The 27,653-nt window shown below is 40.2% G+C and overlaps 1 protein-coding gene across 1 annotated transcript; it reads left to right on the top strand.

The window, feature by feature from the left end:
- The first annotated feature begins 17,211 nt into the window (after nucleotides 1-17,211).
- On the top strand, nucleotides 17,212-17,610 carry LOC148013123 (rust resistance kinase Lr10-like). The gene has a single exon (XM_087667845.1). The coding sequence runs from the start codon at nucleotides 17,212-17,214 to the stop codon at nucleotides 17,608-17,610; it is 399 nt and encodes a 132-aa protein (XP_087523971.1).
- Nucleotides 17,611-27,653: the final 10,043 nt, after the last annotated feature.

Below are 27,653 nucleotides of genomic sequence, written 5' to 3' on the forward strand. Positions count from 1 at the left end.
ATGCAGGATGGGAAAAAGAAATACCTGTCGGATGTATTTCATGTCTCGAATATCACCAAGAACTTGGTTTTTGTTGGTCAAATGTTTGAGCAGGGCTTGTAGGTCAGATTTAATCCTCATGGATGCTTTGTTGAGGATATGAAAAATAAAGGTCGCTTGATAGCCAAAGGAAAGAAGAAGGGCAGAATGTTTACGTTGGATGCAGACATGCCTGAATTGAGTGCAGCAATGTTAGCACATGGGACTGGTGTAGTTGCAGATATTGATATCTGGCATAAACGCATTGGTCATGTTAATATACAACGACTTAAATCAATGTAAGCCCAAAATATTGTTGCAAGATTGCCTAAATTCAAGGTTGCAGAAATGCATAAGGTATGTGAAGTCTGTCAATTTGGAAAACAGGCAAGGAAACCATTTCCTAGACATGTTCAAGAGAGTAACAAGCCATTGGAATTAATCCACTCTGATGTGTGGACTACTAAAGCTGTATCTATTGGAGGCTGTCATTATTTTGTCACTTTTATTAATGACTATAGCAGAAAAGTTTGGGTGTATTTTATGGGAAAAAAAGTGAAGGTTTTGGGCATTTCAAAACTCTTAAAGCTATGGTTGAAAAAGAAATAGGCGTGTAAATAAAATGCCTAAGGTCAGATGGAGGGGGAGAGTACCTCTCAAATGAGTTTGCAAGGTTCTTGCAGGAGTATGGCATAAAGCAGCAATATTCATGTAGTCATACCCCATAGCAAAATGGAATTACAGAAAGAAAAAACAAGCATATTGGAGAGGTATCTCGTACCATGCTCAATGAAAAAGACCTGCCAGAGTTTTACTGGGCTGAGGTAGTCGCTACAACAGTCTACATAATGAACAGGACTCCCACTGCAGCAATACATGGCATGACTCCAGAGGAGAGGTGTACTGGTAGGAAACTAGATATTTCTCATTTGAAAATTTTTGGTTGCATTGCCTATGTTCATGTGCCAGATGAGTTGAGATGCAAGTTGGATCCAAAAGCTGAGAAGTGCATCTTTATTGGCTACTCTCTGCAAGGCAGAAAGGGTATAGTTGCTATAACCCTTCTACTCGTAAGTTTATAGTGAGCAGATATGTTGTTTTTTATGAGATGAGTAGCTGGTATAAACCAGTAAATATGATTGATAATATAGATGCAAAAAATGGTAATGATGCACAGAATTCACAGCAACAGTCACAAGATATTAGTGGACCTGGAGTGTCCTCTAGCAATGGTTCACATTCTTCACCATGAACAGGTAGATTGAGATCAGGAGAATCTCCTCAAAGCAATGCAGATAGTGGTATGCAGGTATCACGAATAGGAGAAGATAAGGTGGATCAGACCATGTTTGTTGTGAATGCAGGTCACTCTTATGTGGATGGTGAATCCAGTGGCTCTAAACAGAGCATTGATGATGAGTTGGGTATTCCTTCTATTGTTACACCTGGAGTAAGGAAGACCAGGGATGTTTTGATAGCCCCTGGGAGTGAACCTACTTTGCACAGGTCTACCAGAGCTAGGTATCATGTGGATAGACTAAAATATGATGGATTTACAACCATTCACTATGCCTATATGGTCAAAGTGATACAAGAACCACAACCCACTTCTTTTGAGCAAGCCATGGGAAAAGAAAAATGGGTGAAAGCCATGGATGAAGAAATGGATACCTTGGAAGCAAATGCTACATGGGAATTGGTACCTTTGCCTAAAGATAAGAATGCAATTGGTTGTAAGTGGGTTTATAAGGTGAAGCACAATGCAGATGGTTCTGTGAACAGATACAAGGCAAGATTAGTAGTCAAGGGGTATGCACAAACATATGGCATTGATTATGAAGAAACATTTAGTCCCGTTGCAAGGATGGCAATGGTAAGAGCAGTCATTGCTATGGCTACATCAAAGGGATGGTCTTTACATCAGATGGATGTAAAGAATGCCTTCTTGCATGGTGATTTGCAAGAAGAGGTCTATATGGAGCAGCCACCAGTTTATGTGCATGCTATTCATCCTAAGTTTGTTTACAGGCTGAAGAAAGCCTTGTATGGCTTGAAGCAAGCACCTAGAGCATGGTCTGACAAGATAGGACAGTATCTTGTCACTATTGCCTTTCAGATTTCCAAGGCAGATTTCTCACTTTATGTGAGAAAAACAGAGAAATGTATTATGCTACTTTTCATTTATGTTGATGATTTGATTATGACAGGTAATAGTGATGAAGATATCCTTCATGTGAAAATGCTATTGAAGCAGAAGTTTGAGATGAAGGATTTGGGAGAGCTGCGTTATTTCTTGGGCATTGAGGTGATTAGATCAGCAAGTGGGATACGACTCTCTTGTAGAGGCAGTACGGATTGGACATGCTATCCAAATATGGGATGACATGCTATAAGCCTATTTGAGTTCCTTTGGAGCAGAATGTGAAGCTGAGTGCAGATGCAGGTGAGCTTCTGGAAGATCCTACTATATACAGATGCATAGTAGGATTAATTTTGATTTATATGACTATTACCAGGTCAGATTTGAGCTATGCTATTGGATTGGTAAGTTAGTTTATGTAGGCTCCAAGGAAACCGCATTTGGATGCGGCTATACGCATACTCAGGTATGTGAAGTCCACATTGCAGTATGGACTATATTATGAGACTGGGGTTCGGATACAGTTGTATGGATACACTGATGCTGATTGGGCTAGTAGTATTTCTTATAGACGATCTACCAGTGGATATGTGTTCTCTTTTGGGAGTGCTACTCATGATATGCCAGTTGTCATTTATTGTGCCAACATGAGTAGTATACACTTGGCAAATAACCTAGTCTATCATGCTAGAACAAAGCACATTGAGGTGCATTATCACTATGTGCAGGAGAGGGTTTTACTAGGTCTTATTGATCTACTTTATGTCAGCACACATGATCATGTAGATGATATATTCATGAAGGCATTGGGCGCAGAGAAGCTGCGCAAATTCAGAAACCTGCTTGGTGTGCACGAATTGGGATTGAGCTCGAGGGGGAGTGTTGAGATATCGAGCTCCATTCGTGATATGCCAGGGTGACCGTTGTGCATTTATGTCACTGACTTGTCAGTTGCAGATGCGGTTGGTATACCGCCCATGAATAATAGCTAGATGACAACTATCCTTATCTACTCTAGTTCGTGGCTCAGTTAGTATGCCACCTTAGTTAGTTGAGTTTGGTTTGAGACCCATATATAGGGTTCTTCTATTTCTATGTACTAGAGTTCTTTTTGGCTTACACAACTAAGAAGAGAAAAACTGTTTTCAGCCTCCACCCTTGTGTGTATTCCCCCATTGTGTAAGCAAGAAAGCTACAAGTGAGACTCCTTCCTTCTCTCCCACAACCTTGACATGGTATCAGAGCCTTGTTCGTGGTAAGGAGCTCAAGAAAGCAAGCCAAGTTCGCGGTGTTCTGGTAAGAGGACCAGTGTTGCTTTCATTTTTCTGTTTTTGGGAGCAAGTCTCTGCAGGCAGCACAGCTGGAAAGTGCAAGAGTGCATTGTCTCAGATTGAGACGCCCTTTGCGGTGTAGCAAGAGGGCAGTATATGCCGCGGGAGATGGCTTTAGCCCTTGGTTGCTCTGTTTTTTTGATTTGAGGCCATTTCGAGGCCTGTTTTGGAGGCGGAAGTTTTCTGCACACACTTAGAAAAAGGCCTTGTTTTATGTTGTGCGACCACTGTTCTACAAGTCGGTGAAAAGTTACCGCAAAAATTGCATCGTATGCTTGTTTGCAGAGACATTGGGAGTTACAGAATCATCCTTGTTTCCTGTTTATGCAAAATCGTCACTAGGAAGTGACTGTGTGGTCAAATACCACTTTCACCAGTTTTGCAAATTTGCCCTTGTGAGAGTGAAGCTGTGTTTTTTGCAGTGACAGAATTTTTTGCAGTGTTCTGTAATGGCGTCTGATTCTCTTTCACAGATTGTAACTGAAAAGCTTGACAAGAACAACTTCCAAGCATGGAAGTTTAGAATGACGAATTTCCTTATGGGAAAAGGATATTGGGAATTTGTTGCAGGAAATGAAGAAGAACCAGTTCTTCCTGATGTTCCCAATCAATAGCAAATGCAGGCATTTAAAGCATGGCATGAGAGAGCCAGAAAAGTTATGTACTGGCTATCTATCAGTATTTCGGACTCTATGATTGTGCATATTCAGGATGCAAGTACGCCAAAGGAGGCATGGGAAACTTTGTCAAAAATATATAGCACAAATACGCAAGCCAGGAAAATGCAGCTCAAGCAAGAGTTGCATAGTGTGCAAAGAGAAAGTATGAGCATCAATGACTACCACATGAAGGTGAAGAAGATTGCAGATGCACTTGCTTCCATTGGGTCGCCAGTGGAAGATGATGATTTAGTTTCTGTGACCTTGAATGGTCTAGAAAAGGATTATGCACAGTTTCAGACATCCATTTCAGTTCGTGAAAGATTTCCTGATTTTGAGGAGTCGATTGCTCTTCTAATTTCTGAGGAGCAGAGAAATGGTGGTGCATCTTCTTCAGGAGGAACTTCAAAAGAAACTGTCTTCTACTCAAATGCTGGAAGAGGTAGAGGCAGAGGTAGAGGAGGCCGATCTGGAGGCCGTGGTAGAAATCAGAATATGCAGTAGACTCAAGAAAACCAGTCCTATGGAGTTAGGACGTGGTAACTCTAGAGGCAGGGGGAGCCAAAGAGGTCGTGGTGGATGGCAAAGAGGCCAAAATGCAAACAGCAATGTTGAATGCTACTACTGTGGTAAAATGGGTCATATGGCTAAAGACTGCTATAAAAAGCAGAATGACATCATGAATGGAAAATTGCAACAAGGAAATTATGCATCTTCTAGTAGGCAAGGTGATGACAAAAACGAGCATTTGTTTATGGTGTAGCACATGAATAATTATGTGACAAGTGCAGAAGAAAGCAATGAAGTGTGGTATGTTGACTCAGGTGCATCAAATCACATGACAGGTCATGCAGAATAGATGCAGGATGCAAGGAAAATGGAAAAACCAGGATTTGTGGAGATTGATGATGATACTGCACATCCTATTGTGCAGATTGGAAAAATTCCTTTGTCTATGCAGGATGGGAAAAAGAAATACCTGTCACATGTATTTCATGTCCCGAATATCACCAAGAATCTGGTTTCTGTTGGTCAAATGGTTGAGCAGGGCTTGTAGGTCGGATTTAATCCTCACGGATGCTTTGTTGAGGATATGAAAAATAAAGGTCGCTTGATAGCAAAAGGAAAGAAGAAGGGTAGAATGTTTACATTGGATGCAGACATGCCTAAATTGAGTGCAGCAATGTTTGCACGTGGGACCGGTGTAGTTGCAGATATTGATATCTGGCATAAACGCATTAGTCATGTTAATGTACAGCGACTTAAATCAATGCAGGCCCAAAATATTATTGCAGGATTGCCTAAATTCAAGGTTGCAGAAATGCATAAGGTATGTGAAGCCTGTCAGTTTGGAAAATAGGCAAGGAAACCATTTTCTAGACATGTTCAAGAGAGTAAGAATCCATTGGAATTAATCCACTCTGATGTGTGGAGTACTAAAGTTGCATCTCTTGGAGGCTGTCATTATTTTGTCACTTTTATTGATGACTATAGCAGAAAGTTTGGGTGTATTTTATGAAAAAGAAAAGTGAAGTTTTTGGGCATTTAAAAACTCTTAAAGCTATGGTTGAAAAAGAAACAGGCTTGCAAATAAAATGCCTAAGGTCAGATGGAGGGGGAGAGTACCTCTCAAATGAGTTTGCAAGGTTCCTGCAGGAGCATGGCATAAAGCAGCAATATTCATGCAGTCATACCCCACAACAAAATGGAATTGCAGAAAGAAAAAACAGGCATATTGGAAAGGTATCTCGTGCCATGCTCAATGAAAAAGACCTGCCAGATTTTTATTGGGCTGAGGCAGTTGCTACAGCAGTCTACATAATGAATAGGACTCCCACTGCAGCAATACATGGGATGACTCCAGAGGAGAGGTATACTGGTAGGAAACCAAATATTTCTCATTTGAAAATTTTTTGTTGCATTGCCTATGTTCATGTGCCAGATGAGTCGAGATCCAAGTTGGATCCAAAAGCTGAGAAGTGCATCTTTATTGGTTATTCTTTGCAGCAGAAAGGGTATAGATGCTATAACCCTTCTACTCGTAAGTTTACAGTGAGCAGAGATGTTGTTTTTGATGAGATGAGTAGCTGGTATAAACTACTAAATGTGATTGATAATGTAGATGCACAAAATGGTAATGCTGCACAGAATTCACAGCAGCAGTCACAAGATATTAGTGGACCTGGAGTGTCCTCTAGCAGTGGTTCACATTCTTCACCATGGACAGGCAGATTGAGATCAGGAAAATCTTCTCAAAGCAATGTAGATAGTGGTATGCAGGTATCACGAAAAGGAAAAGAGAAGGTAGATCAGCCCATGTTTGATGTGAATGCAGGTCATTCTTATATGGATGGTGAATCCAGTGGCTCAGAACAAAGCATTGATGATGAGTTGGGTATTCCTTCTATTGTTACACCTGGAGTAAGGAAGACCAGGGATGTTTTGAGAGCACCTGGGAGTGAACCTACTTTGCACAGGTCTACCAGAGCTAGGTATCCTGTGGATAGGTTGAAATATGATGGATTTACAGGCATTCACTATGCATATATGGTCAAAGTGATATAGGAACCAGAACCCACTTCTTTTGAGCAAGCCATGGAAAAAGAAAAATGGGAGAAAGCCATGGATGAAGAAATGGATGCCTTGGAAGCAAATGCTACATGGGAATTGGTACCTTTGCCTAAAGATAAGAATGGAATTGGTTGTAAGTGGGTTTATAAGGTGAAACACAACGCAGATGGTTATGTGAACAGATACAAGGCAAGATTAGTAGTCAAGGGGTATGCACAAACATATGGCATTGACTATGAAGAAACATTCAGTTCGGTTGCAAGGATGGCAACCGTAAGAGCAGTCATTGCTATGGTTGCATCAAAGGGATGGTCTTTACATTAGATGGATGTAAAGAATGCCTTCTTGCATGGTGATTTGCAAGAAAAGGTCTATATGGAGCAGCCACCAGGTTATGTGCATGCTGTTCATTCTAAGTTTGTTTGCAGGTTGAAGAAAGCCTTGTATGGCTTGAAACAAGCACCTAGAGCATGGTCTGACAAGATAGGACAGTATCTTGTCACTATTAGCTTTCAGATTTCTAAGGCAGATTTCTCACTTTATGTGAGAAAAACAGAGAAATGTATTATGCTTCTTGTCATTTATGTTGATGATTTGATTATCACAGGTGATAGTGATGAAGATATCCTTCATGTGAAAATGCTATTGAAGCAAAAGTTTGAGATGAAGGATTTGGGAGAGCTGCGTTATTTCTTGGGCATTGAGGTGATTAGATCACCAAGTGGGATATGGCTCTTGCAGAGGCAGTATGGATTGGACATGCTGTCGAAATATGGGATGACAGGCTGTAAGGCTATTTCAGTTCCTTTGGAGCAGAATGTGAAGTTGAGCGCAGATGCAGGTGAGCTTCTTGAAAACCCTACTATGTATAGACGGATAGTAGGAAGTTTGATTTATATGACTATTACGAGGCCAGATTTGAGCTATGCTGTTGGATTAGTAAGTCAGTTTATGCAGGCTCCAAGGAAACCACATTTGGATGCGGCTAGACAATACTCAGATATGTGCAGTCCACATTGCAGTATGGACTATTTTATGGGACTAGGGTTCAGATACAGTTGCATGGATACACTAATGCTGATTGGGCTGGTAGTATTTCTGATAGACGATCTACCAATGGATATGTGTTCTCTTTTGGGAGTGCTGCAGTCACTTGGAGTAGTAAGAAACAGCCTACAGTTGCCTTGTCGAGCACAGAGGCTAAGTACAGGGGTGCAGCAATGGCTGCATGTGAGGTAGCTTGGTTGCATAAGCTACTTTATGATATGCATCAGCCTACAGATGGGCCAATTGTCATTTATTGTGACAACATGAGTAGTATACACTTGGCAAATAACCCAGTCTATCATGTTAGAACAAAGGACATTGAGGTGCATTATCACCATGTGCGGGAGAGGGTTTTACTAGGTCTTATTGATCTAGTTTATGTCAGCACAGAGGATGAGGTAGCTGACATGTTCACGAAGGCATTGGGCGCAGAGAAGCTGCGCAAGTTCAGAGACCTGCTTGGTGTGTAGGAATTGGGATTGAGCTCGAGGGGGAGTGTTGAGATATCGAGCTCCACTCGTGATATGCCGGGGTGACCGTTGTGCATTTATGTCACCGACTTGTCAGTTGTTGCATATGCGGTTGGTACACCACCCATGAATAATAGCTAGATGAAAGCTATCCTTATCTACTCTGCTGATACCAAACTTTGCTTCAATCTATCAAAGATGGTTTGTTCGGGAGTTGACCATGCAATAGAAGCAAACATCTATGCAATAGATGTTTGCTGCAATCAAAGCATAGTTTTTGATGAAGATCCTATACCATCTTGTCAATCCAAGAAAACTGTGTATTTCTTTGATAGTTGTTGGTGTTGGCCATTCTAGCACATCTCTGACTTTGGATGGGTCCACTGAGATTCCTTTCGCTGATGCAATGAATCCTAGATATTCAATCTAATGCTTAAAGAATGCACAGTTCTTCATCTTAGCATACAGCTTGTGTGACCTCATTGTCTCAAGGACAATCCGAAGTTGGGGTTCATGATCTTCTTCCCATTTGGAATAGACTAAAGTGTCATCGAAGAAGATGAGTACCTAGTCATCAAGATATGGCCTAAAGATATCCTGCATTAACCTGTTGAAGGTGGTAGGCGCATTCGTAAGCCCGAATGACATAACTAGAAACTCAAAGTGTCCATATCTTGTGTTGAAGGCCATCTTTGGGATATCTTCTTCCTTGATTCTTATCTGATAGTAACCAGACTTGAGATCAGTCTTGGAGAAGTTCTTCGCACCCTTAAGACGATCAAGAAGCTCATCTATTCTAGGAATAGGGTACTTGTTCTTGATAATTGATTGATTCAACCCTTTGTAATCAATACACAGTCGAAGTGTTCCATCTTTCTTTTTCTGGAACAGTACTGGAGCTCCTCGTGGTGAACTGCTAGGATGGATGTAGCCCTGATCTAGCAATTGCTTGAGTTGTTTCTTTAGCTCAATTGCTTCCGGTATGGACATTCTATAGGGTCTCTTGGCAATTGGCGTAGCTCCTGGTACTAGCTTGATCTCATGATCCACTTCTCTTTGCGGGAGTTCGGTCAACTCTTCAGGAAATACGTCCACATTTTCCTTTAGCTAAGAAGGTCCTTCACTAGACTCCTGCTTCTGATCTAACCTGTTGAGCTTAATCAACTAGACACGTAGTCCCTTTCTGACTCCCTTTATAATCCGAGATGCTTCAGCCAATTGAATTTTTGGCTTTCCAGCCTCTCCTTGAGTTGTGACCAATTCCCCTTCAGAGTTTCGAAAGGAAATTTGGCCCTTTCCATAGTGAATGTGGGCATCATTCGGTTTAAGCAAATCCATATCGAGTAGACACTCATGGATACCTAGGTTCATGACTCAGAATTTGACCAAAGTCGTTTTTCCTCCCAGAAAGAATTCCACATTCGTAGTTTGCTTGGTACAAGTGACTTCACGACCATTTGCTAATTCCACAAGCAAGGTAGGTGCTTCTACTATGGTTATTCCTAATCTTTTTGCACAAGCTGGTGAGATAAATGAATGTGTACTGCCATAATCAATCAAGGTCTTGAAAGTTTTACCTTGATAGTTCGACGGTGTCTAAATCATGGTGTAGAGCAGCATGGACTGTCGCCCTTTCAAACTCTACTTCCATGGTTGAATCTTCTTCTTTGCACATTTTCCTATTGGCAACATAGGCGGTTCTTCCTTTGCCTCGGGTAGCGGCTCCTTGGCCACGGCCCGATTCCTTGGAAAAGAGCCTAGCGATGTTCTCCTCCAAGCTTGGGACATTACCTTTTGAAATGACCGGGCTCGTTGTAGTGGAAACAACGGGGGTTTCGGCCATTGCTTTAGGTAGGGACAAAGTTGTTGACATTATTAGTCCTTGCTTTCTTTCTTTGTCCCCGATTCTGACCTTGAAGTCTCTTCATTTGAGGCCTATATGCTCCTCTGTTCGGGTCATTATAGGACCAAGTTTTGTTATCTCTTGGTCTAGCCTGCACCTCCTGAATTATAGGCGCAGTTCGAATGAGTACGTCCTGAAGATCTGATGGGTGCATAGATTCGAGACGGGTATTCGTGGGTTCAAACCAACACAAAATTTTGACACCTGTTGTGTCATGTCCATTTGTGGCGCATACTTAAGAAGTGAGACGAATCTAGATCAGTATGCGTCAAGAATGAGTCCCAGTTGTTTCAGCTCATAGAACTCATTCATTTTCTGCATGCGATACACAGGTGGTAAGTATCTTCCCTGCACAGCTTTCTTTAGCTTTTCCCAGGTAACAGATCCTTCCGCAATCCCTTGATCTCTACACCATTGCTTCCACCAAAGCCTGGCTTCGCCGGTGAGCTTCAGCTTGGCGAGCATAGCCTGGTTGGTGGGTGCAGTACCGGCTACTTCAAAGTAATCCTCCATGGATTCAATCCAAATTTTAGCATCCGCTTGGACGGACCTGCCTTTCCCGTCAAATTCAGGTGGCTTAATCTGCTTGAGAAGAAACTTCTTCTCTTGGATTACGGCAGTACTTGATGTAGGAGGCGAACTGGGAATCTGTACCTGGGGTTGTTCTTGGACAAAGGTTTCTTAACGTTATTACTCGTTAATCATTATGATTTATATTTCATCTCCATTTCAGCTATCAACCAAGCAATCTAGTCACTTAAATTTTTATCAATTCTCATAGACAAACTAACATTGATAAAAAGAAGTCTCGTTCCATTTATATGGGTCTAGCCCTTTCAGAGTACAACATTTCCAGAGGTGATAGAGCAACTGTTTACATTTAGTAAGGGGAGAATAATGTTTTATTACATTTATCTACGGAAACTAGATAATAGTATGGTTTTGGGTCATGGATCTTCAGGAATCGGTAAGTCATTGGAAGATCAGGGTATCCTTTCCTTTGGAACCCATTCTTCTCATAGCGCCCCAACACTTTGATCCTGTCGGCGGGAATTACACGGGTCACTTCCTCATATACATATGAGTTCAGCTCAACCCTTCGACCTCGAATATGTTTTTCATTCCATCCAAGCCCTTTAAAAGCTCATTAAGCCCCTTTTTCCCCCTTGGGTTCCCCACAAGCTCCCATTAGCCCGATTTTCTAAACCCCTTCCTGTGGGCCTTCCCTATTGCCCTCTCAAGCGGGTTCTTATTACCCTGGGATTGAAGCACCCATTTCCTTGCAATTTCCACCTAACCCCCTTTCCTATTGCCATTTAACCCCCGTGATCTTTTAAAATCACCTTTTATTTGCCATCCTAAAGCGATCGTTTTACACCCCTTTTCCCTTGGAGTTTAAGGCCTTTTTCTTCCCTTATATCCCCCAAAAATTAAAACCTTCCGGCCCTTGGTTTCCCCAAAAGACACCATAGCCATGTTCTCTTTTTCCCTTCTTGTGGATCCGAAATAGCCAAGATTAAAACCCCTTTTTTTATTGGCCCTACAAAGCGGTCTTTACACCCTCGGAATTAAGGCCTTTCCCTTGCATCCTCGGGAATTAACATTTTTCCCCTTGCATCCCCCATAAGCCCACTAGCCAGGTTTTAAAGGCCTTTCCCTAGCAATTCCACAAAGTTTTTTTTTTCAACCCTAGTTTCCTTTTAAAAGCCTTCCATTTCAAGTCTTTTAAATCCATTCCCTACTTTGAGGAGGTAGCTTTAAAGCCTTCTAAAGCTCGATTCTCAAAGACGGTGGAATTGATCAAGGAAGCCGAATCACAAAGGGAGTTTAGCGTGCAAAGGAGACGGCCAAGATCATAAATCTACGTCCAAGGCGAAAAGGCCAAATTCGTGATGGGCCCTACAAAGGCACAAGGTGCAACCATAAGAGGATCATCTCCTAACATCCATGTGGACATTTCACCACAAGTCTAGGTTTTTCTTCCTAAATTTTAATTTACGTCATAATATTTCAAATTGTGCATAGATCATTTATGGAAATAAGATGCACTTTTCGATTGAAATACTTGGCTAAATTAAAGAAAATAACTTATGATCAAAGAATTGGTCATTTTTATTAAACGAATGAAAAAGAAGAGCGTAAGATCTCTATGCATTCCTAGCAAGTGGCTTTTATGCATTACAAAGTAACGAATTTAGATTAACTAATGCCCATCTTTACAAGTTGAAATAATTATAGTACACTTCGATTATGCATGGAAAGAATAAATCGCATGTCGCATTATTGGACATCTTTTCTTCGAAATCATTCTTTAAGAAGGTTGCTAACAACCGTAGGAAATTGCTAGGCATGGAAATGACTCTAGGGGTGCATGAAGAAGATTAAACTCTAGGCAATCGGCATAAATCTTGTTTCAATTGCGTAGTTATTAGAGAAGGCTGCATGGTTCAAACATAAAACCCTAAAGCTTAATAGCATGAATTCTGATTGCATGTTATAGAGGGATCAATAGGAATTATGCCATAACTTAACTTACGCATTGATCTTAATCAGAAAAGTTAGGGATTGTAAATCCACTGATACGTAGGCAATAAATCATGTGGTTACTAAAATGGTGTCATAAATATCTTCAAGAATAGACAAGTAAATTGCTTTAATCTAAACACCTAAACCGCAAGGGACTCATTTAGGAATGGTTAAATCGATGCAACATATCCCAAGTGCTAACTGAGATTTAGCACGTTGAGGACGTGACCTAATCGCTCCTATTGCCAAAGCTGAAATTCTTATATCCTAAAGACTTGCCCACATTCACGGAATGTGGGCACAATAGGACATACTTGCGAGAAACAATCTAGGGTTTTTACCCTAAGGATCGCTCGCTAAAAGGATGAAACTCAATTTGAATGTGGAACCCTAGGACCGACAATGTCGACCTAGTACAATTAGGAAAGGATTGTTATGAAGACACCCTAACCCTGTTTCCTATCTAATCATGATTCCGTGATTAGAAGACTCCATTCGATGGGTAAAACAGTTCCATGGTTTTTTATGCGACACTTCTGCAACAAGTTGCAGAGTCGCATGATCTTGTGATTTGATCACAAGGGAAGGGCCAAATTCCTCGAAATGAGATTGGCAGATTCTTGCGCAAGTTTATCTTCCAAGAGGATGAGTAGTCATCCTGACATAACACTTTTCTTGGGAAAAGTGACCAAGATAAGGGAATTAGATAGTTGCTTGGAAGCAAAAGACCAATCAATAAATTGGAATAACATATTTATTGCTAATAGAACTTAAGGTACTGGTTAAGTTGGGTTAATAGGGTATGGCCCTAACCCAAGGATATAAGGGTTAACAAAAAAACCCTTGGGAATCTTACCAAGTTGCAATTGATCCCGGATCAAGTGCTGGATGCATTCGGAAAGAAGGATTCACTCCTTAGCAGTTGGGCAAAAAGAACGACCACTGGAAATGATTGTGCTTGTAGCAGTTGTATAGAGCATTGTCTGCTTTGTTTGCTCAAAGAATTAAAGAATGAAAAGATATCTAATGCTTCAGGTTGAAGGCCTGAAGGAAGAGGCAGCTTCAATTACACCTGACTGCCTGCCTGACCCTAACCAAGGGGGTTGTTAACTGCGCCGGGAAGGTGGACCGAACCCACCGTGTGAGGTCTCTCCATTGAGCGCTACTTGGAGCAGGAGGACACTTGGGTGCTAGGGGGGCTTTGGCCGTAAATCCCTCGCCTTCCGAGCCCTGCACAAGAGGCCAATGTGGCTCGGGATTGGATCTCGAGGCCTGCATACTAGTCTACGGGTGGAATCTTGGATTAGTAATCCCGGTGGATTGCTGGATAGCCTTCGGACAGATTATGGATAAGCCTACGGGCTGGACTTTATAAATTTATTTCAAAGATAAATATGATAAGTTATTGAAAAGGAACTTGTTTGACATTGCTTTTCTATGTCAGTGCTATGATTATGTGAAGGAACTAGTGCCTAACAGGCTAATTAAGAAAGATGCTTGATGCATATCCAACTAAATATGGTAGGTAATTAGAAAACTAAAACAACCTAAGGAAAGTGCGGGGGATGTGGCCATGGGTCCGTCCTACAGATGGGTGGTCCCGGTTGGCTGGGAACTTTTCTCAATCATGATGAATAGCAAGAAGATCGTTTCAAAGGACACGAACAACAAGGGCATTGACCTAGAGTCTAAGTTATAATAATCCTGATTTACATTGTTTTAGGGGAACAGAATGGGGCTATGCTTTATGGCAGAGAGGTTGAGCTTTGCATCCCTCTTGTTTCCCATTCTCCTTGAACCAAGTGCAGCGAGAATCCGCTTCGGCCCTGGCGATTCTACGTAAAATAGTTCGCTTGGGGTTTGACGCTAGTTGCCGTTTAGGAAATGACCATTAGGAAAAACCCTGATTTAGGTCGATCCTAAGTGGGAACGGCCAGAATACTTCTGCTATGTGGCAGACGCGGAAAGTCCTAGATCACAAACCCCGTAACATTCCATGGGAGTGCCGAGCGGAGCTTTCTAGACATCCTTTCCGATGGACTGCTAAGACGTGTCCTGAAGATAACAGGTGGACACGTTACAGTTGGTATCAGAGCGAACCAACGAAGGATTTGTTTTTAAGAAATATTGATAAGATGAAGTAAAGCAAATATTGTTGTTCCAAAAATTTCCTTACTTTTGATGCTGTCTTGCAGAATTATGAAGCATGGAGCAGGTTCTTAGTGTTCCGAGTCATGTTTATGATTGTGATGCATTCCCCGGATTATCGACAAGGGTTGAGATGATGAACATCCTAGATCGTATCTATAATCCATCACCTTTGTATGTGGAACGAAGGTGGACGAGTGCCTCAGGAATCTACTATATAGCTGCCCACCGGTTTGCATACCTTCAGACCAACCAAAAGAGGATCAAGTGGTTGGAAGACCTGAAGGGGAAAGGGGGTGCTTGTGAAGGCTTAAAACCCAGGGTGAGACTCACTTTGTGTAAGAACGCAAGGGGGGGAAGGGGGCTTAAAGGCCTCCCCTCCCTTAGAAGCTTCTAGGGAGCTTAGAAGCTTCTAAGGCTTCTGATGGTTGGCAGCGGTGTCTCGGTCTTCAGTCGGCAGCCTCTCCAATCGGCGGCAGCTCCTCCCTCACGGTGCGACACACAACGATGACCCTTCTAGCTCTCTCTCTCCCTTCAGCCTAGCGGCGTCGATTCTCCATCCTTTCTCCTTCTCAGTTGTAGCATTACGCTTTCTCTTCCAGATCCCCCTCTCCTTCTCATAGCCATGGTTTTTATAGCAAGAGGGAGAGGTACCTCCCTCCCTCCATGTGGCCAGATGCATGAGCATTAACCCCCCCATGGTTCCAGCTAGCTGCTTATCATAAGCACCTCTCTCCCTCTCCTCCAGCACAACCGTTGGCTGGGGGAAAGAGCGGATAATATAATTTTTTTTTCCATAATTCCAATCCTTATCCTCTTGACCTCCTCCTAAGAGGAGAACACCATATTGGGGAATATGGGAATTTCCCATAAGTTTGGGACACGTGGTCAAATCTTTGGATTTGTCATAACTTGAACACTACAACTCCAAATCGAGTGCTATGTAGCTCAATAGATTCCATTTTTCAAGTGCTTTCCAATGATAGGTCACATCATATGCTTTTAAGAAGCTTATGGGCATGTTATCTGGGTTCCACCTTTTTAGTATTCAAAAAATGAGAATTGGGAGATTCCCAAACTCCCTAATATTGTGTTGGAGGTTTATACAAGGATATTCGGTTCCGTTGTTTATGCCAATAGAGATCGAACCATACGTTTCTACAATGCCGGCATTCCCTTGCGGGTTAGAAATATTTTCAACGGAAATATTACACTCTTGCAGCCTTTCGGGGTCTCCTTATGCTCCCTTGTGCCTCCCCATGCCTCATATTTATAATGAATTAGAGAGGAGGGGATAAGTCTGAGAATAAGAGTGGAGGGGCTCTTAGAAGACTCAATGATCTGATGCTCAAATCATAAATCTGATGGTTGCATTGGCTCCAAAAGGGGGGTAAAACTCCAAGACACTTGGTTAGAAAGCTCTTAGTTCACTCCTTTTCTCTGTTCGAAGTGCTGTCTACTGCCTGTAGACTGCGATTGTGGCAGCGCGATTTTGTCAGTCACTTTTCTTTATTTCTCTTTTTATAAAATCTCCAAAACTAACTAAAACATCAGTTGTCTTTTCTTTTAAATAACTTTTAGTTCTATCTTTTTAGGATAATATCTAAAATATAATAGTGTTTTTTTTTCCAAGAATCTAATATTTTTGGACCATTCAAACTATACACATTAATACTAGTGATTAATATGGCTCATAAGTCCCGTTCACATTGTACTTTTCATGAAGGGTGGCTAGGGTCCTTATTGTCAAGATTGTGCGAGAGAAGGAAGGAGTCTCACTTGTAGCTTTCTTGCTTGCACAATGGGGGAATACACACAAGGGTGGAGGCTGAAAACAGTTTTCCTCTTCTTAGTTTGTGTAAGCCAAAAAAGAACTCTTGTACATAGAAATAGAAGAACCCTATATATGGGTCTCAAACCAAACTCAACTAACTAAGGTGGCATACTAGCTAAGCCACAAACTAGAGTAGATAAGGATAGCTATCATCTAGCTATTATTCATGGGCGGTGTACCAACCGCATCTGCAACTGACAAGTCGGTGACATAAATACACAACGGTCACCCTGGCATATCACGAGTGGAGCTCGATATCTCAACACTTATCAATCCGAGAAAAATGTCAGATTTATGACTCTCGAATCTTTTAAATATATTTTTAATGGAATGAAAATTATTAGCTATTAATGCTAGTCAGTTTTTACCTTTGTTAGTCTTTAGTTAGTAATCTTACTAACTTATTAATTGACTAACTAACTTTCAAACTAACCAACTAACTTTTATTGCATGAAAATATTACAATCCAACTATCTTTTATTGGATGAGGATTTTGTAGCCAAGGTCTCAGCTTTTGGGCTTTCTACCCTCATGCCCTGGGAGGAAACACATGTGGTAACGACCATGAGAGGCACATCAGGTTACTTAGCTTCTGAGTGTTTCCATGAGCGGGTAGAGATCTATGCCAAATCGAATGTTTTCAGTTTTAGAAAAGTGCTCATGGAGATACTTGGTGGAAGGAAAAAATTTGATCCCTCCATGGGTGAGGCAGATGAAGTTTACTTGCCGTCTTGGCTCTACCTTCACATGACGCAACACCAAGTAGATGACCAACTATTGCTCAAGAATATCACAAAAGTGGACTCTGTAGAGGAGATAAGGGAAGCACATCTGCTATTGAATACTTCATTCTTGTGTGTTCTGGAGGATCCTGATCCAAGGCCCTCTATGGAGACAGTTGTTGGCATGTTGAAAGGCCATGTTCCCGAATTGGAAGATCTGGATTTGGCAGATGTCTTTTAAGCCCTCCATTTTGCTCTTCGGATGCCATCCCCCAACGTTTTGCAAACTAGGATTGACAAGGCTCTCACCCCCATCTATCAAGTTGCGAATTCTTCCAAACCATGCACCTCGTTACGAGGAGTAATATCTGAGATCTCTGCAAGGTGAGCTCACTCCACCACGCTCATCTCCAAGGAGAAATTATGATCACTATAAGCTAGTTCTTGAAAGAAACTTTCTCCTAGAACATGTAATGTTTTGGATCACATGCTTCTTTATGTACGGCATATTCCAATTAAGATGCGGTAAGACCAAGGTCGGGGGTTACACACCAAATGAGAGATACCCACTTTGAAAGTATTAACCAATCAAAATACTTCTTTAGGGGTTGGGCATTTTCAGTCTTTTCCACAATGTAGAGGACTTGATTTATGGTTTACCTATTAAATAGGTGAACTCCCTGCCCACTTTTGGACAGGGAGTCTCCCTCATGCAGTTTGTAAAGTAATAGACAAGGGTACACTTTCTGTATTTGCAACCAATCAAAAAAATTATAATATGACTATTTTTACTTTTTGTAAAATGTATACTTTTGGTGTGTAAAGGCTTTGTGCCCATGTTTGCACTTAGTTTCAAAAATTGCATGCTCACACTCTGGGTAAAGGTTGGGCATTTGCCATTTGGTGTGTAGCTAGTCGAAGTCAATGTTTTTCTTCAGAAGGTTTTTTTCTACAAATCAAGCATATATTTGACTTCTTTAAGTATACATTTTGTTCCAACAAAGATAGGTATATATGTGTTCTTTCCGACAAAGATGGAATTTTTAAAGATCTTGTTTTCATGAAAGATACTAGAGTTCCATGACATGGGTTGTTTGGGTCCAAAGGACCCGACTTGCTGGGTCCAAAGGGAAATGGCTGATGTTTCTGATTCGAAGTCCACACATGTTTTTTCATACACATCCTCTCTCTCATCAACCATGCTTGCACAAATCCATATATGCAAAGATAGTAAGTATTATTTTGTGTTATTCCTCTTTCTTATACTCTCTTATTCAACCATGAAAACACATTGTATCCCATCTCTAAAGATATTATATAGTAAGTATATGAAAAACTAACATATATATAGTCATCTTCCATATAAACATATATAGTTGTTGGATTGAGAAAGATCCATGTAGGTTTAAGCCTTTGATATCAAGTTTAAGAAAGTGTTAAATTTTGTTTTATAGTGTAAAAAAGTCATAAGATAGTCTATAATGCAGCTAGAAACATTATATGTCTACATCGAGATATACATATGAAAGATTTTGATAAACTCTAGGGGAGTTGAACCCTAAACACACTCAATTAGTGTACCTAGCAATGAGTCTGCGTTGTCGGAGCATTTGGGGTCAAAAGTTTACCATGGGGGTAAGAGATAGCAGGATGAAGGGAGATTCAAGGAGATGAGTAGACAAAAGAGAAGGGGGTTCAAAGAAATAAGAGACATAGAAAAAAACTCATAGAGATGAAGCCTGTCAATTTATTTCTGCATGATGAGAAGATAAATCTCTTGTAGACAAAAAGGTACATAAAACAATACCTTCCTCTATGCTGCTCAGACCGCTAATCTGATGCTTCCATTGGCTATGAAAGGGGGGTAAAATACTAGGACACTTGGCCAAAATTTTGCTAGATCACTCCCACTTTAGAGTGATGTTCACTACCTAAAAACAGCAATCGCGTGTCGCACGATTTTGCCAATCCCTCTTTTTACATAAAATCCTCTCAAAATGGCTGAAAGCTACATGCTTTCTTTTACATGTTATCCTATTCTAGAAGTTTTCTATAGTTCTTGGATTTTTTTTACAAGAGAATATCTAAAAGATCATAAATTGGCTAAACTTGTACAAAAATCTAATATGTTTTTCTTAGGAAGGCTTTTTTCTACAAATCAAGCATATCTTTGATTCAAGGAGAGGAGATTCAAGGAGAGGAGTGGACGGAAGAGAAGGGGGTTCAAAGAAATAGGAGACGTAGATAAAAAACTCACAAAGATAAAGCCTATCAGTTTATTTCTGCATTATGGGAAGATAAATCTCTTGTAGACAAAAAGCTACATAAAACAATACCTTCCTCTATGCTACTTAGACCGCCAATCTAATGCTTCCATTTGCTTTGAAAGGGAGGTAAAATACTGGGACACCTGGCCAGAATTCTGCCAGATCACTCATTCTTCATCTCCCACTATGCAGTGCTGTTCATTGCCTGAAAACAACAACCGCGCATTGCTGATTTCGCCAATCCCTCTTTTTACATAAAATTCTCTCAAAATGGTCGAAAGCTACATGCTTTCTTTTACATGTCATCTTATTCTAGAAGTTGTCTATAGTTCTTGGATTTTTTTTTACAAGAGATATATCTAAAATATCATAAATTGGCTAAACTTGTCCAAAAATCTAATATGTTTGAACCATCCACACTACAGACACTAACATTAATGACTAAAATGGTATTGATTCTCAAGCCGCACTCTAGAGTTTTTTACATTGTGTGAGTGTACTGGCATGACATCCACCCTCTCCTAATCTGCACATCCTCTGGCATGTGCCAAAGTCTTATGGATTTGCAGTGTCAGCTCTGCCATGTCAATGTCTTCATCTTCTACCTCTTCTTCTTCCATATTCTCATGTTCATGCTAAGTATCCAGCTCCTTCAACTCATATGTTGAAGACTCCCTTCATTTAAAGAGCTTGATACGCTTTCCAATCTCACTGGAAGCTTTAGAGCTGTCCCATCCATCTCATTTAATGCATAGGTAGCATTGTCAAAAACAAACCTAACCACGTATGGACCAAACCATTGCTTTGCCATATTTCGACTGGCACTATACCCATTTTCCAAGCTGCTATCATGAACCAGCACATCACCCAGTCCCCTTCTTGTATAGCTCATTGTCGAAGTCTGTGTCACTTGTCAAACCTCTTCTTGTTCTTGATCCTTGCAGTTTTCAGCTTTTTCATGACTGTCTCAATGTCTTGACGCCTTCTTTCTAATTGTCTAATGCGTGGGACCAGCAACTCTTCTCTATTCAAACCCTCTTCCCATGGTAGAACACTCCAAGTAGTAACATTCTCCTCAATAGGCATAATTGGTTATTGTCTATACATTAATTCAGCAGGCATATACCATGTACTGCACTATGAGTGGTCCTATCAGCCCACAAAGAAAAATATAACATTCTTGGCCATTCTTTCATCCGGCCCTTGCATGACTTTGCTAATGCCTTAATGATAGGCTGATGACCTCTTTCACTTTTGCCATTTTCTTCAGGATTGTAGGCTGAAGTTAAAGCCAGCTTGATGCCCCATCATGAAAAGAAGTCACAAGCCTCATCCACATCCAATTCTCCTCTATCAGCAACCACTTTACCAACACAACCATACCTGTAAAAGACTTCTTCCAATAAGAACCTGCAAACTTTCATAAACCTCTAGGCATGGTAACCAAATCAACTACCCATTTGTAATGCATAGACAATGGATAGGTCGGTTGCAACCCATCTCTATGCTTTACCATGGAATACATCTGACAAATTCCACGTGATGCTCCACATATTTGTACATATTCTTCTACCAATGCTTCTCTTTGATCTTGGCAAATGTGCCCCAAACTCCTCTATGTCCAGCCCATAAGCTTTCATGAAACTCTTGCATCGCTTGTTGTTGAGAAGACCTATCTCCCAAAACACGTACTAGATCTTCTCTCTTTTTATTTGCATGCTTCCATAAATATCCATCTTTTAAGAAAAACCTATAAGCTTTTCTTTTAATCCTTTTGAATTTAACTTCAGACCATTCAGCCTCCTTTGTCATGAGGCTGAGATATTAGCCTACTTTTAGCCAATCATCCTCATACAACTCTTCCAAAATTTGTGTTTTCACTGAAGCATAACACTGATGATGCTTTCTCTCTATTTCCCATCTCTTCTTCATGGCAGTAAGTTCTTTTCTTACTACTGAAATCCCTATTATAACAGTTGTACCTGAAGTACTAGCATATTCATTCCCTATTGTTACAAAGTTGTTTTCAGCACCTATCATATCATCCTCTTCATCTTCCATGAGCTCCTCTTCATCTTCAAACCTTGCTCCTGAAAGCATGTCGGCACGGGGTTTTCTCTACCTGCAATATGCTGAAAATCAAGGTTAAGTGACTTTATATATGCAATCCACCATAACATGGCAATATCATGAGTTGAGCAATTTACTATCATGCCCAATAGAGGTAGACAATCAGTCTCTACCACTACATGAACTCCCATAAAATACTCCCTATCACACTTAAGGGCTGTCACTACACCCTAAAGCTCTCTTTTGAATTGAGAATACCGTTGTTGCTGTTCATTGAGGACCTTTGCTCCAAACCGAATGGCATACCTATTCCCATCAGCATCATCCTGACCCACTGTCGACCAACCAATGCCAATTGGGCTTGTATCCACGGTGAGAATAATAGGCTGCCCATTCTCCTAATTTGCCATCTTTAGTGTTTGGGCTGAAATCAATAAGCTCTTTAACTTCTGAACTGCCTTCGTATGTTGTTTTACCCACCAAAACTGTTTCCATTTTCTCAAGAGCTGATATAAACTTTCAGTCACATGAGCAAAATGCGGAATCCATATCAAGTAAAAGATACATGCATCCAAAAATCTTCTTACCTCAGATATATTTGAACATGTCTCCCACATGCTGGTTATGGCATCAATCTTTACTGGTGAGGGTTTTCTTCCATATGGTCCACACATGTGCCCAACATCTAATACTTCCTCCACTCCAAAAATTGATTTTTCTCCTAACAAAGTTAAGTGCACTTCTTCAAGATGGCTCAAAATCCTATCACAATTGGCAATATGATCAGCCACAAATCTTCTACATCCCTACTCATTCAACTCTTCATTCTTCTTATGGATATCATATCCTTGGCACATCATCAAGAAAGGATAAGGTCAACTGAGGAATATACTCCCTCAAAACTTTATGCATAGCATTCATCATATGCGCCATTGAATTGATTGCTCCTTGTGGAAGTGTGCACATCCTAACCAATCCAAGTGGTGTCTTCATGGTAGTGATATCCCGGCTTTCTAATGCAAGCTAGAACTGATGATATCTTGAATATAAATCTCCCATAGAGTAAATTGCCTTGCCTGCAAATGCTTCTGCAAATTCATCCACTATCGGGCCTAATCCAACATTCCTTATGGTGACCTTATTAACTGGCTGTAAGTCCTGTATAAACCTCAAAGAACCATTATTCTTTGGAATAGTAAACCACGGATTCAAATATGGAGGTGAAGAGGGCCCCAAAATCTGCATCCTGATCGTCTCGTTCAAAAGCTCCTACAACTTAGGTAAATATGCTTGAGGTACTAGAATAGGCTTCAAATTCCATGGCACATGAGGTAATGTAAAGATCACCATAGGTGCAACTATGGTCGGGCGGATCAACACATCTAATTTCATCTGCCTCAAATTCAAAGGCTTTCCCATGCCTTGCCAACATCTGCAAGAAACAACCTCTTTCTGCAAGTAAAAGAAAGCTTGTATCACCAATTTTTAGCTTTTGTAAAGTTTCAACTGCAATGCACTCATGGTGTCAAGTGTTTTTTTGAAAACTGAAAAGCCCTAGTCAAACTGTAGTTAGGTTTGATTTTTTCTAGCTTAGTTGTTTGTATGGCAGTTTGTTTTATTATTTCATAGTTGGATTTCTTGTGTTTGTCTAGCTTAGGATTTGTTTCTATCATTTTATTTGATTTGTTGAGTGTGAAACTTGATAGCCTTGATCGAGCTTCGTATTTTTTTGGACTGGATGAAGCTTGTGTTTGCTAATAGCTACTGAACATTGAGGAGCTAGGAATGTTTTCTTGTCGAGACTTTTGCACATCACAGGGATTATGGGTTTACGAGCACTTCACGTTGCACTTGTTGATGCACTGCACTCGAGGGTCATCTCCTGTTCTTATCAAATATTTCCATGCCATGGGTTGGGATGAATCACGTTTTGCATCATCATTGAGCACTAGCATGGCATGAGGTCCGCTGCAGTTATATGCAGTAAGTTTTAGATGCACGCACACATGAGAGAGCACCTGTCATTGAGCACGCACATTTCTTACACGCACGATATTTAGGATGCTCATCACAAAGTTAGGAACCTCTGGTTGAGTGTGTAAGGAAGTTGGGTGAGCTAGAGGGTCGTGAAGGACGCCACCAATTGTGAGATGGGTTGTTCTTATCTGGTCAACATCTTGAGGACCATCATTTTCTAGAGTGATTGTGAGATTTTGGATGGGTGGAGCGGAGATTGATATTTTATTGATGAGAGTTGAGAGGTGAGGATAAGAAGTTTTAAATTAATCAAGAAATTTTTTTTACATTTTGCATGACACATGATCACATGTAGATAGACTAGGCACAACTTTTTTAATGCATACATTATTTTTGTGTGTAACATCGATTGATTGGCTGCATATCATGGATCCAACATTGCATATTTTTCCAAATCATGAATGATTGGGCACAGAGTTCATTTCAAAAAACCATATTCCTGCTAGGGCACATTGTATAAAAAACAGGTTCATATTCAGAGATTGTTTATTTTGAAGACTCAAGGATCAAAGGAAAAGATCGTATGGTTTACATCGTCAGCGAGTATTTCTTGAAGGAAAAGAGGACATTTGTGGTGAAAGTGTGTGCAATTACAAGAACAATAGGCCAAGGAAGGGAATAAGTCGTCCAAGATAAAAGATGGAGAAAAATGATGCGATTTACAAAAATCAGTATCTTTTCCCTTTTTTTATAGATTTTCGTAATTCTGCCCGCGTTGACTTGTCGACCAAATGCATTCCAATTGTTTTGAGTACCGAAACAACTATATTCGGAGTTCAAATGACGAAATTATGATTCAAACAAGTTGCAAACATGCATAGGGTAGAAAAAACGAGAATAGTGAAAAGCAGTAAAAAAGCAAAAGCCAAAAGCTAAAAGCAAAAAGCCTAATGTGTGTGAGTGTGGATAGAAAACTATATAAGGAGATGAGAATGGAGAGTTAAGGGCCTTCTCCCTTGATTACAATTGTATTTTGTGAGAGAGGAGAGTGGAGGGTCGCATGCTAGAGTGAGCTCTTGTCATGCCAATTTGGAAGTCAAAGCTTTTGGGTGTCAAAGCGCCAAGCGTTAGCTCAAGGTTGTTAAGGTATGAGAATATATTTCTCTTGGGTTGTTTTTGAATTATTGGTATTTCCATTGTGTGGTTGTGTGATGCTCTACCCACATACGGGTTTTAAATTTTTTGTGAGCTATAAGAGGCATTGGCTTTAGTCTTGTTTTTTGTGTGGCTTGTGGTGTTTTATCGAATATCTAAAATTTTCAAATTGAGTTGTGCATTTGACAAAGTCAATTACCCCAACTGGCACTTCTTAATGTCTCGTTATCGGGTTGTGAGTGAGGCTTGCTCTTGATCACCGCTCGTGTAACAATAGTTAAGGAATCAATTCTTTCTACTTCCTGCCAAGTTGGCATCTATTGTTGTAACAACAACTATTGTTGTTGTTGTTGCTGCAACAAAGCAATCATCTGTTGTAAAGCATCACCACCACTTGAAGCTACAGAATCCCCCATCTTTACACACTTGCTACCGACTTTTACCTTGGGTTCACCACTGTCGGAGCATTTGGGGTCGAAAGTCTACTACAGGGGTAAGAGACAGTAAGGTGAAGGGAGATTCAAGGAGAGGAGTAGATGAAAGAGAAGAGGGTTCAAAGAAATAGGAGACGTAGAAAAAAACTCACAAAGATGAAGCTTGTCAGTTTATTTCTGGATTATGAGAAGATAAATCTCTTGTAGACAGAAATGTATATAAAACAATACCTTCCTCTATGCTGCTCAGACCACCAATCTGATGCTTCCATTGGCTCCAAAAGGGGGGTAAAATACCAACATGATTGTCCTATCACATCACTCCTTCTTCATCTCTCACTTTGGAGTGCTATTCATTGCCCGAAAATTGCGATCGTACGTCACATGATTTCGCCAATCCTTCTTTTTACATAAAATCCTCTCAAAATGGTTGAAAGATATATGGTTTCTTTTACATGTCATCCTGTTCTAGAAGTTGTCTATAGTTCTTGGATTTTTTTTTACAAGAGATAATATCTAAAATATCATAAATTGGCTAAACTTGTCCAAAAATCTAATATGTTTGGACCATTCACACTACGGACACTAACATTAATGACTAAAATGGTATTGATTCTCTAGATCCATAAGTAAGCCACACTCTAGAGTTTTTTACACTGTGTGTGCATAGCGGCACGAGAGCGTGCATGTTAAAAAAGCAAAAGATCTCTTACAAAGAGATGGTGTGATTGTCTTTGTATGCACAATATTAAACAGGAAAAAGAGTTAGGAATCATCCATACATCTCATACACACTCTCCCTCATGTGAACTTTAAGACAATAAACCTTCCATTCCATACACTCATAACCCCCCACTATTGCCCAAAGTTTATAGGGTCAAAGGGTGTGTTGCTAGGTGGTGCATAGAGATTGAGAGGTCACTTTCCTAGATAAACTCAAATTTAGCACAATTTCCATAGTTAATGTGGACACCAAGGGAGGAGAAAGAGGAAGTAATGCTCCTCAAAGCTAGAATATAAGCCAAGTAGACTATCTGCTTGAACACATAGAGAGTGGATTTACACCCATCTTTGTGTCGTGGCTCTTATTCAAATTCTGATGTGCTTGAAGGCAAGACAATCCAAGGGAGTTTGCATAATCCCATTTGTATTTGCATTCTTTGCTCCCCAATCCATCAGTTTTGCTAAGTGTAGGGTCTGAAATATATGTTTTGTACTAGCAGCCAATAGAAAATGCTAAAGTACTTTACGAGGAGCCTTTCTGCTCATATATTTATAATGAGGTGTTTCATGTTTTGGGCATCTCTCCTCACTCATATCCACCTCTATACATAACACAATCTTGGGGATGTCTGTGTATCATGTTGTATTAGAGTCTAAGCTTGGTCAACATCTTCTTCACCTTATCTCGATGTAGGAAGGACATTATTTGCAAGTATAAGCTTTTGAGATAGTAACTTGTAATGTTTCAAACAAAGACTAAGTTTAGATTTAAGTATTAAAACAATATACAATAATGCAATTAACATTAACAATCAAGAAGTCATGTACTTTAATAGTGCTAAAACAAATACATACTCCAAGAATAACAATTTTGGAGGTTAAGAATAAGAAAACTTGCACTTAGTGGTGACAATTTTGAGCCTTCATAGATTTGATCAAGCATTTTAGTGCTAAGGAAAGTTTATTTGTCAAGCATGCCACTTTCACCATACCAACCATTAATAAAGTCATCCATGACATCATCATCATCAATGAGATCATCCTTGTCATCAATTTGTGAGTCATTTAGTTTCTTTAATTTGGCATAAATGCTTGGATCACTCCTACGAAGGAGTTTCATGCACTCAATTGACATATGAGAGATGCCATAAGAGGGTAGATGTACATCCCTCTCAACATCATAATCCAAAAGCTATCATATTGGCATGATTATGAGCATTTAACATGGAAGAAAGACCATTGATATTTTATAAAAATTGCTTATTCGTTAAACAAGTATACACACACTAGCCTCATATATCCTCTCATCATTTAGACATAAACATAATACATACAAGTGAGAGAGAATCTCCATGGTATCATAGTTTTTATTAGATGTGCATGATTAGACAATTAGATATATAAAAGACATCTCAAAACATGAGTATAAAATCTTGTTCTATATTGGACATTATTTTTGAAAACATCACTCACTTTTTTTCTACAATTGAAAGTAATATTTCAACAAGCTAAATTAGTTGTAATATATTCATCTAAGGGAGCTTCATCCGCATTATTTTGCTTCTAGCTAACACAAATGTAATGGATAGACTAACATTCATAAAGCAATGGAGTTCTAGTTTTTATTCAACTTGTTAGTTTAGTTACTCAAATTAGCC

This window comes from Lygodium microphyllum, chromosome 26 (genome assembly GCF_053477565.2).
Source record: "Lygodium microphyllum isolate KBCC chromosome 26, Lygodium_microphyllum_v1.1.10, whole genome shotgun sequence".
Classification (NCBI taxonomy): domain Eukaryota; kingdom Viridiplantae; phylum Streptophyta; class Polypodiopsida; order Schizaeales; family Lygodiaceae; genus Lygodium; species Lygodium microphyllum.

Bases quoted from the DNA above. Each gene is read 5' to 3' on its own strand.
- LOC148013123 (XM_087667845.1), top strand. From the start codon at position 17,212: ATGAGAGGCACATCAGGTTACTTAGCTTCTGAGTGTTTCCATGAGCGG.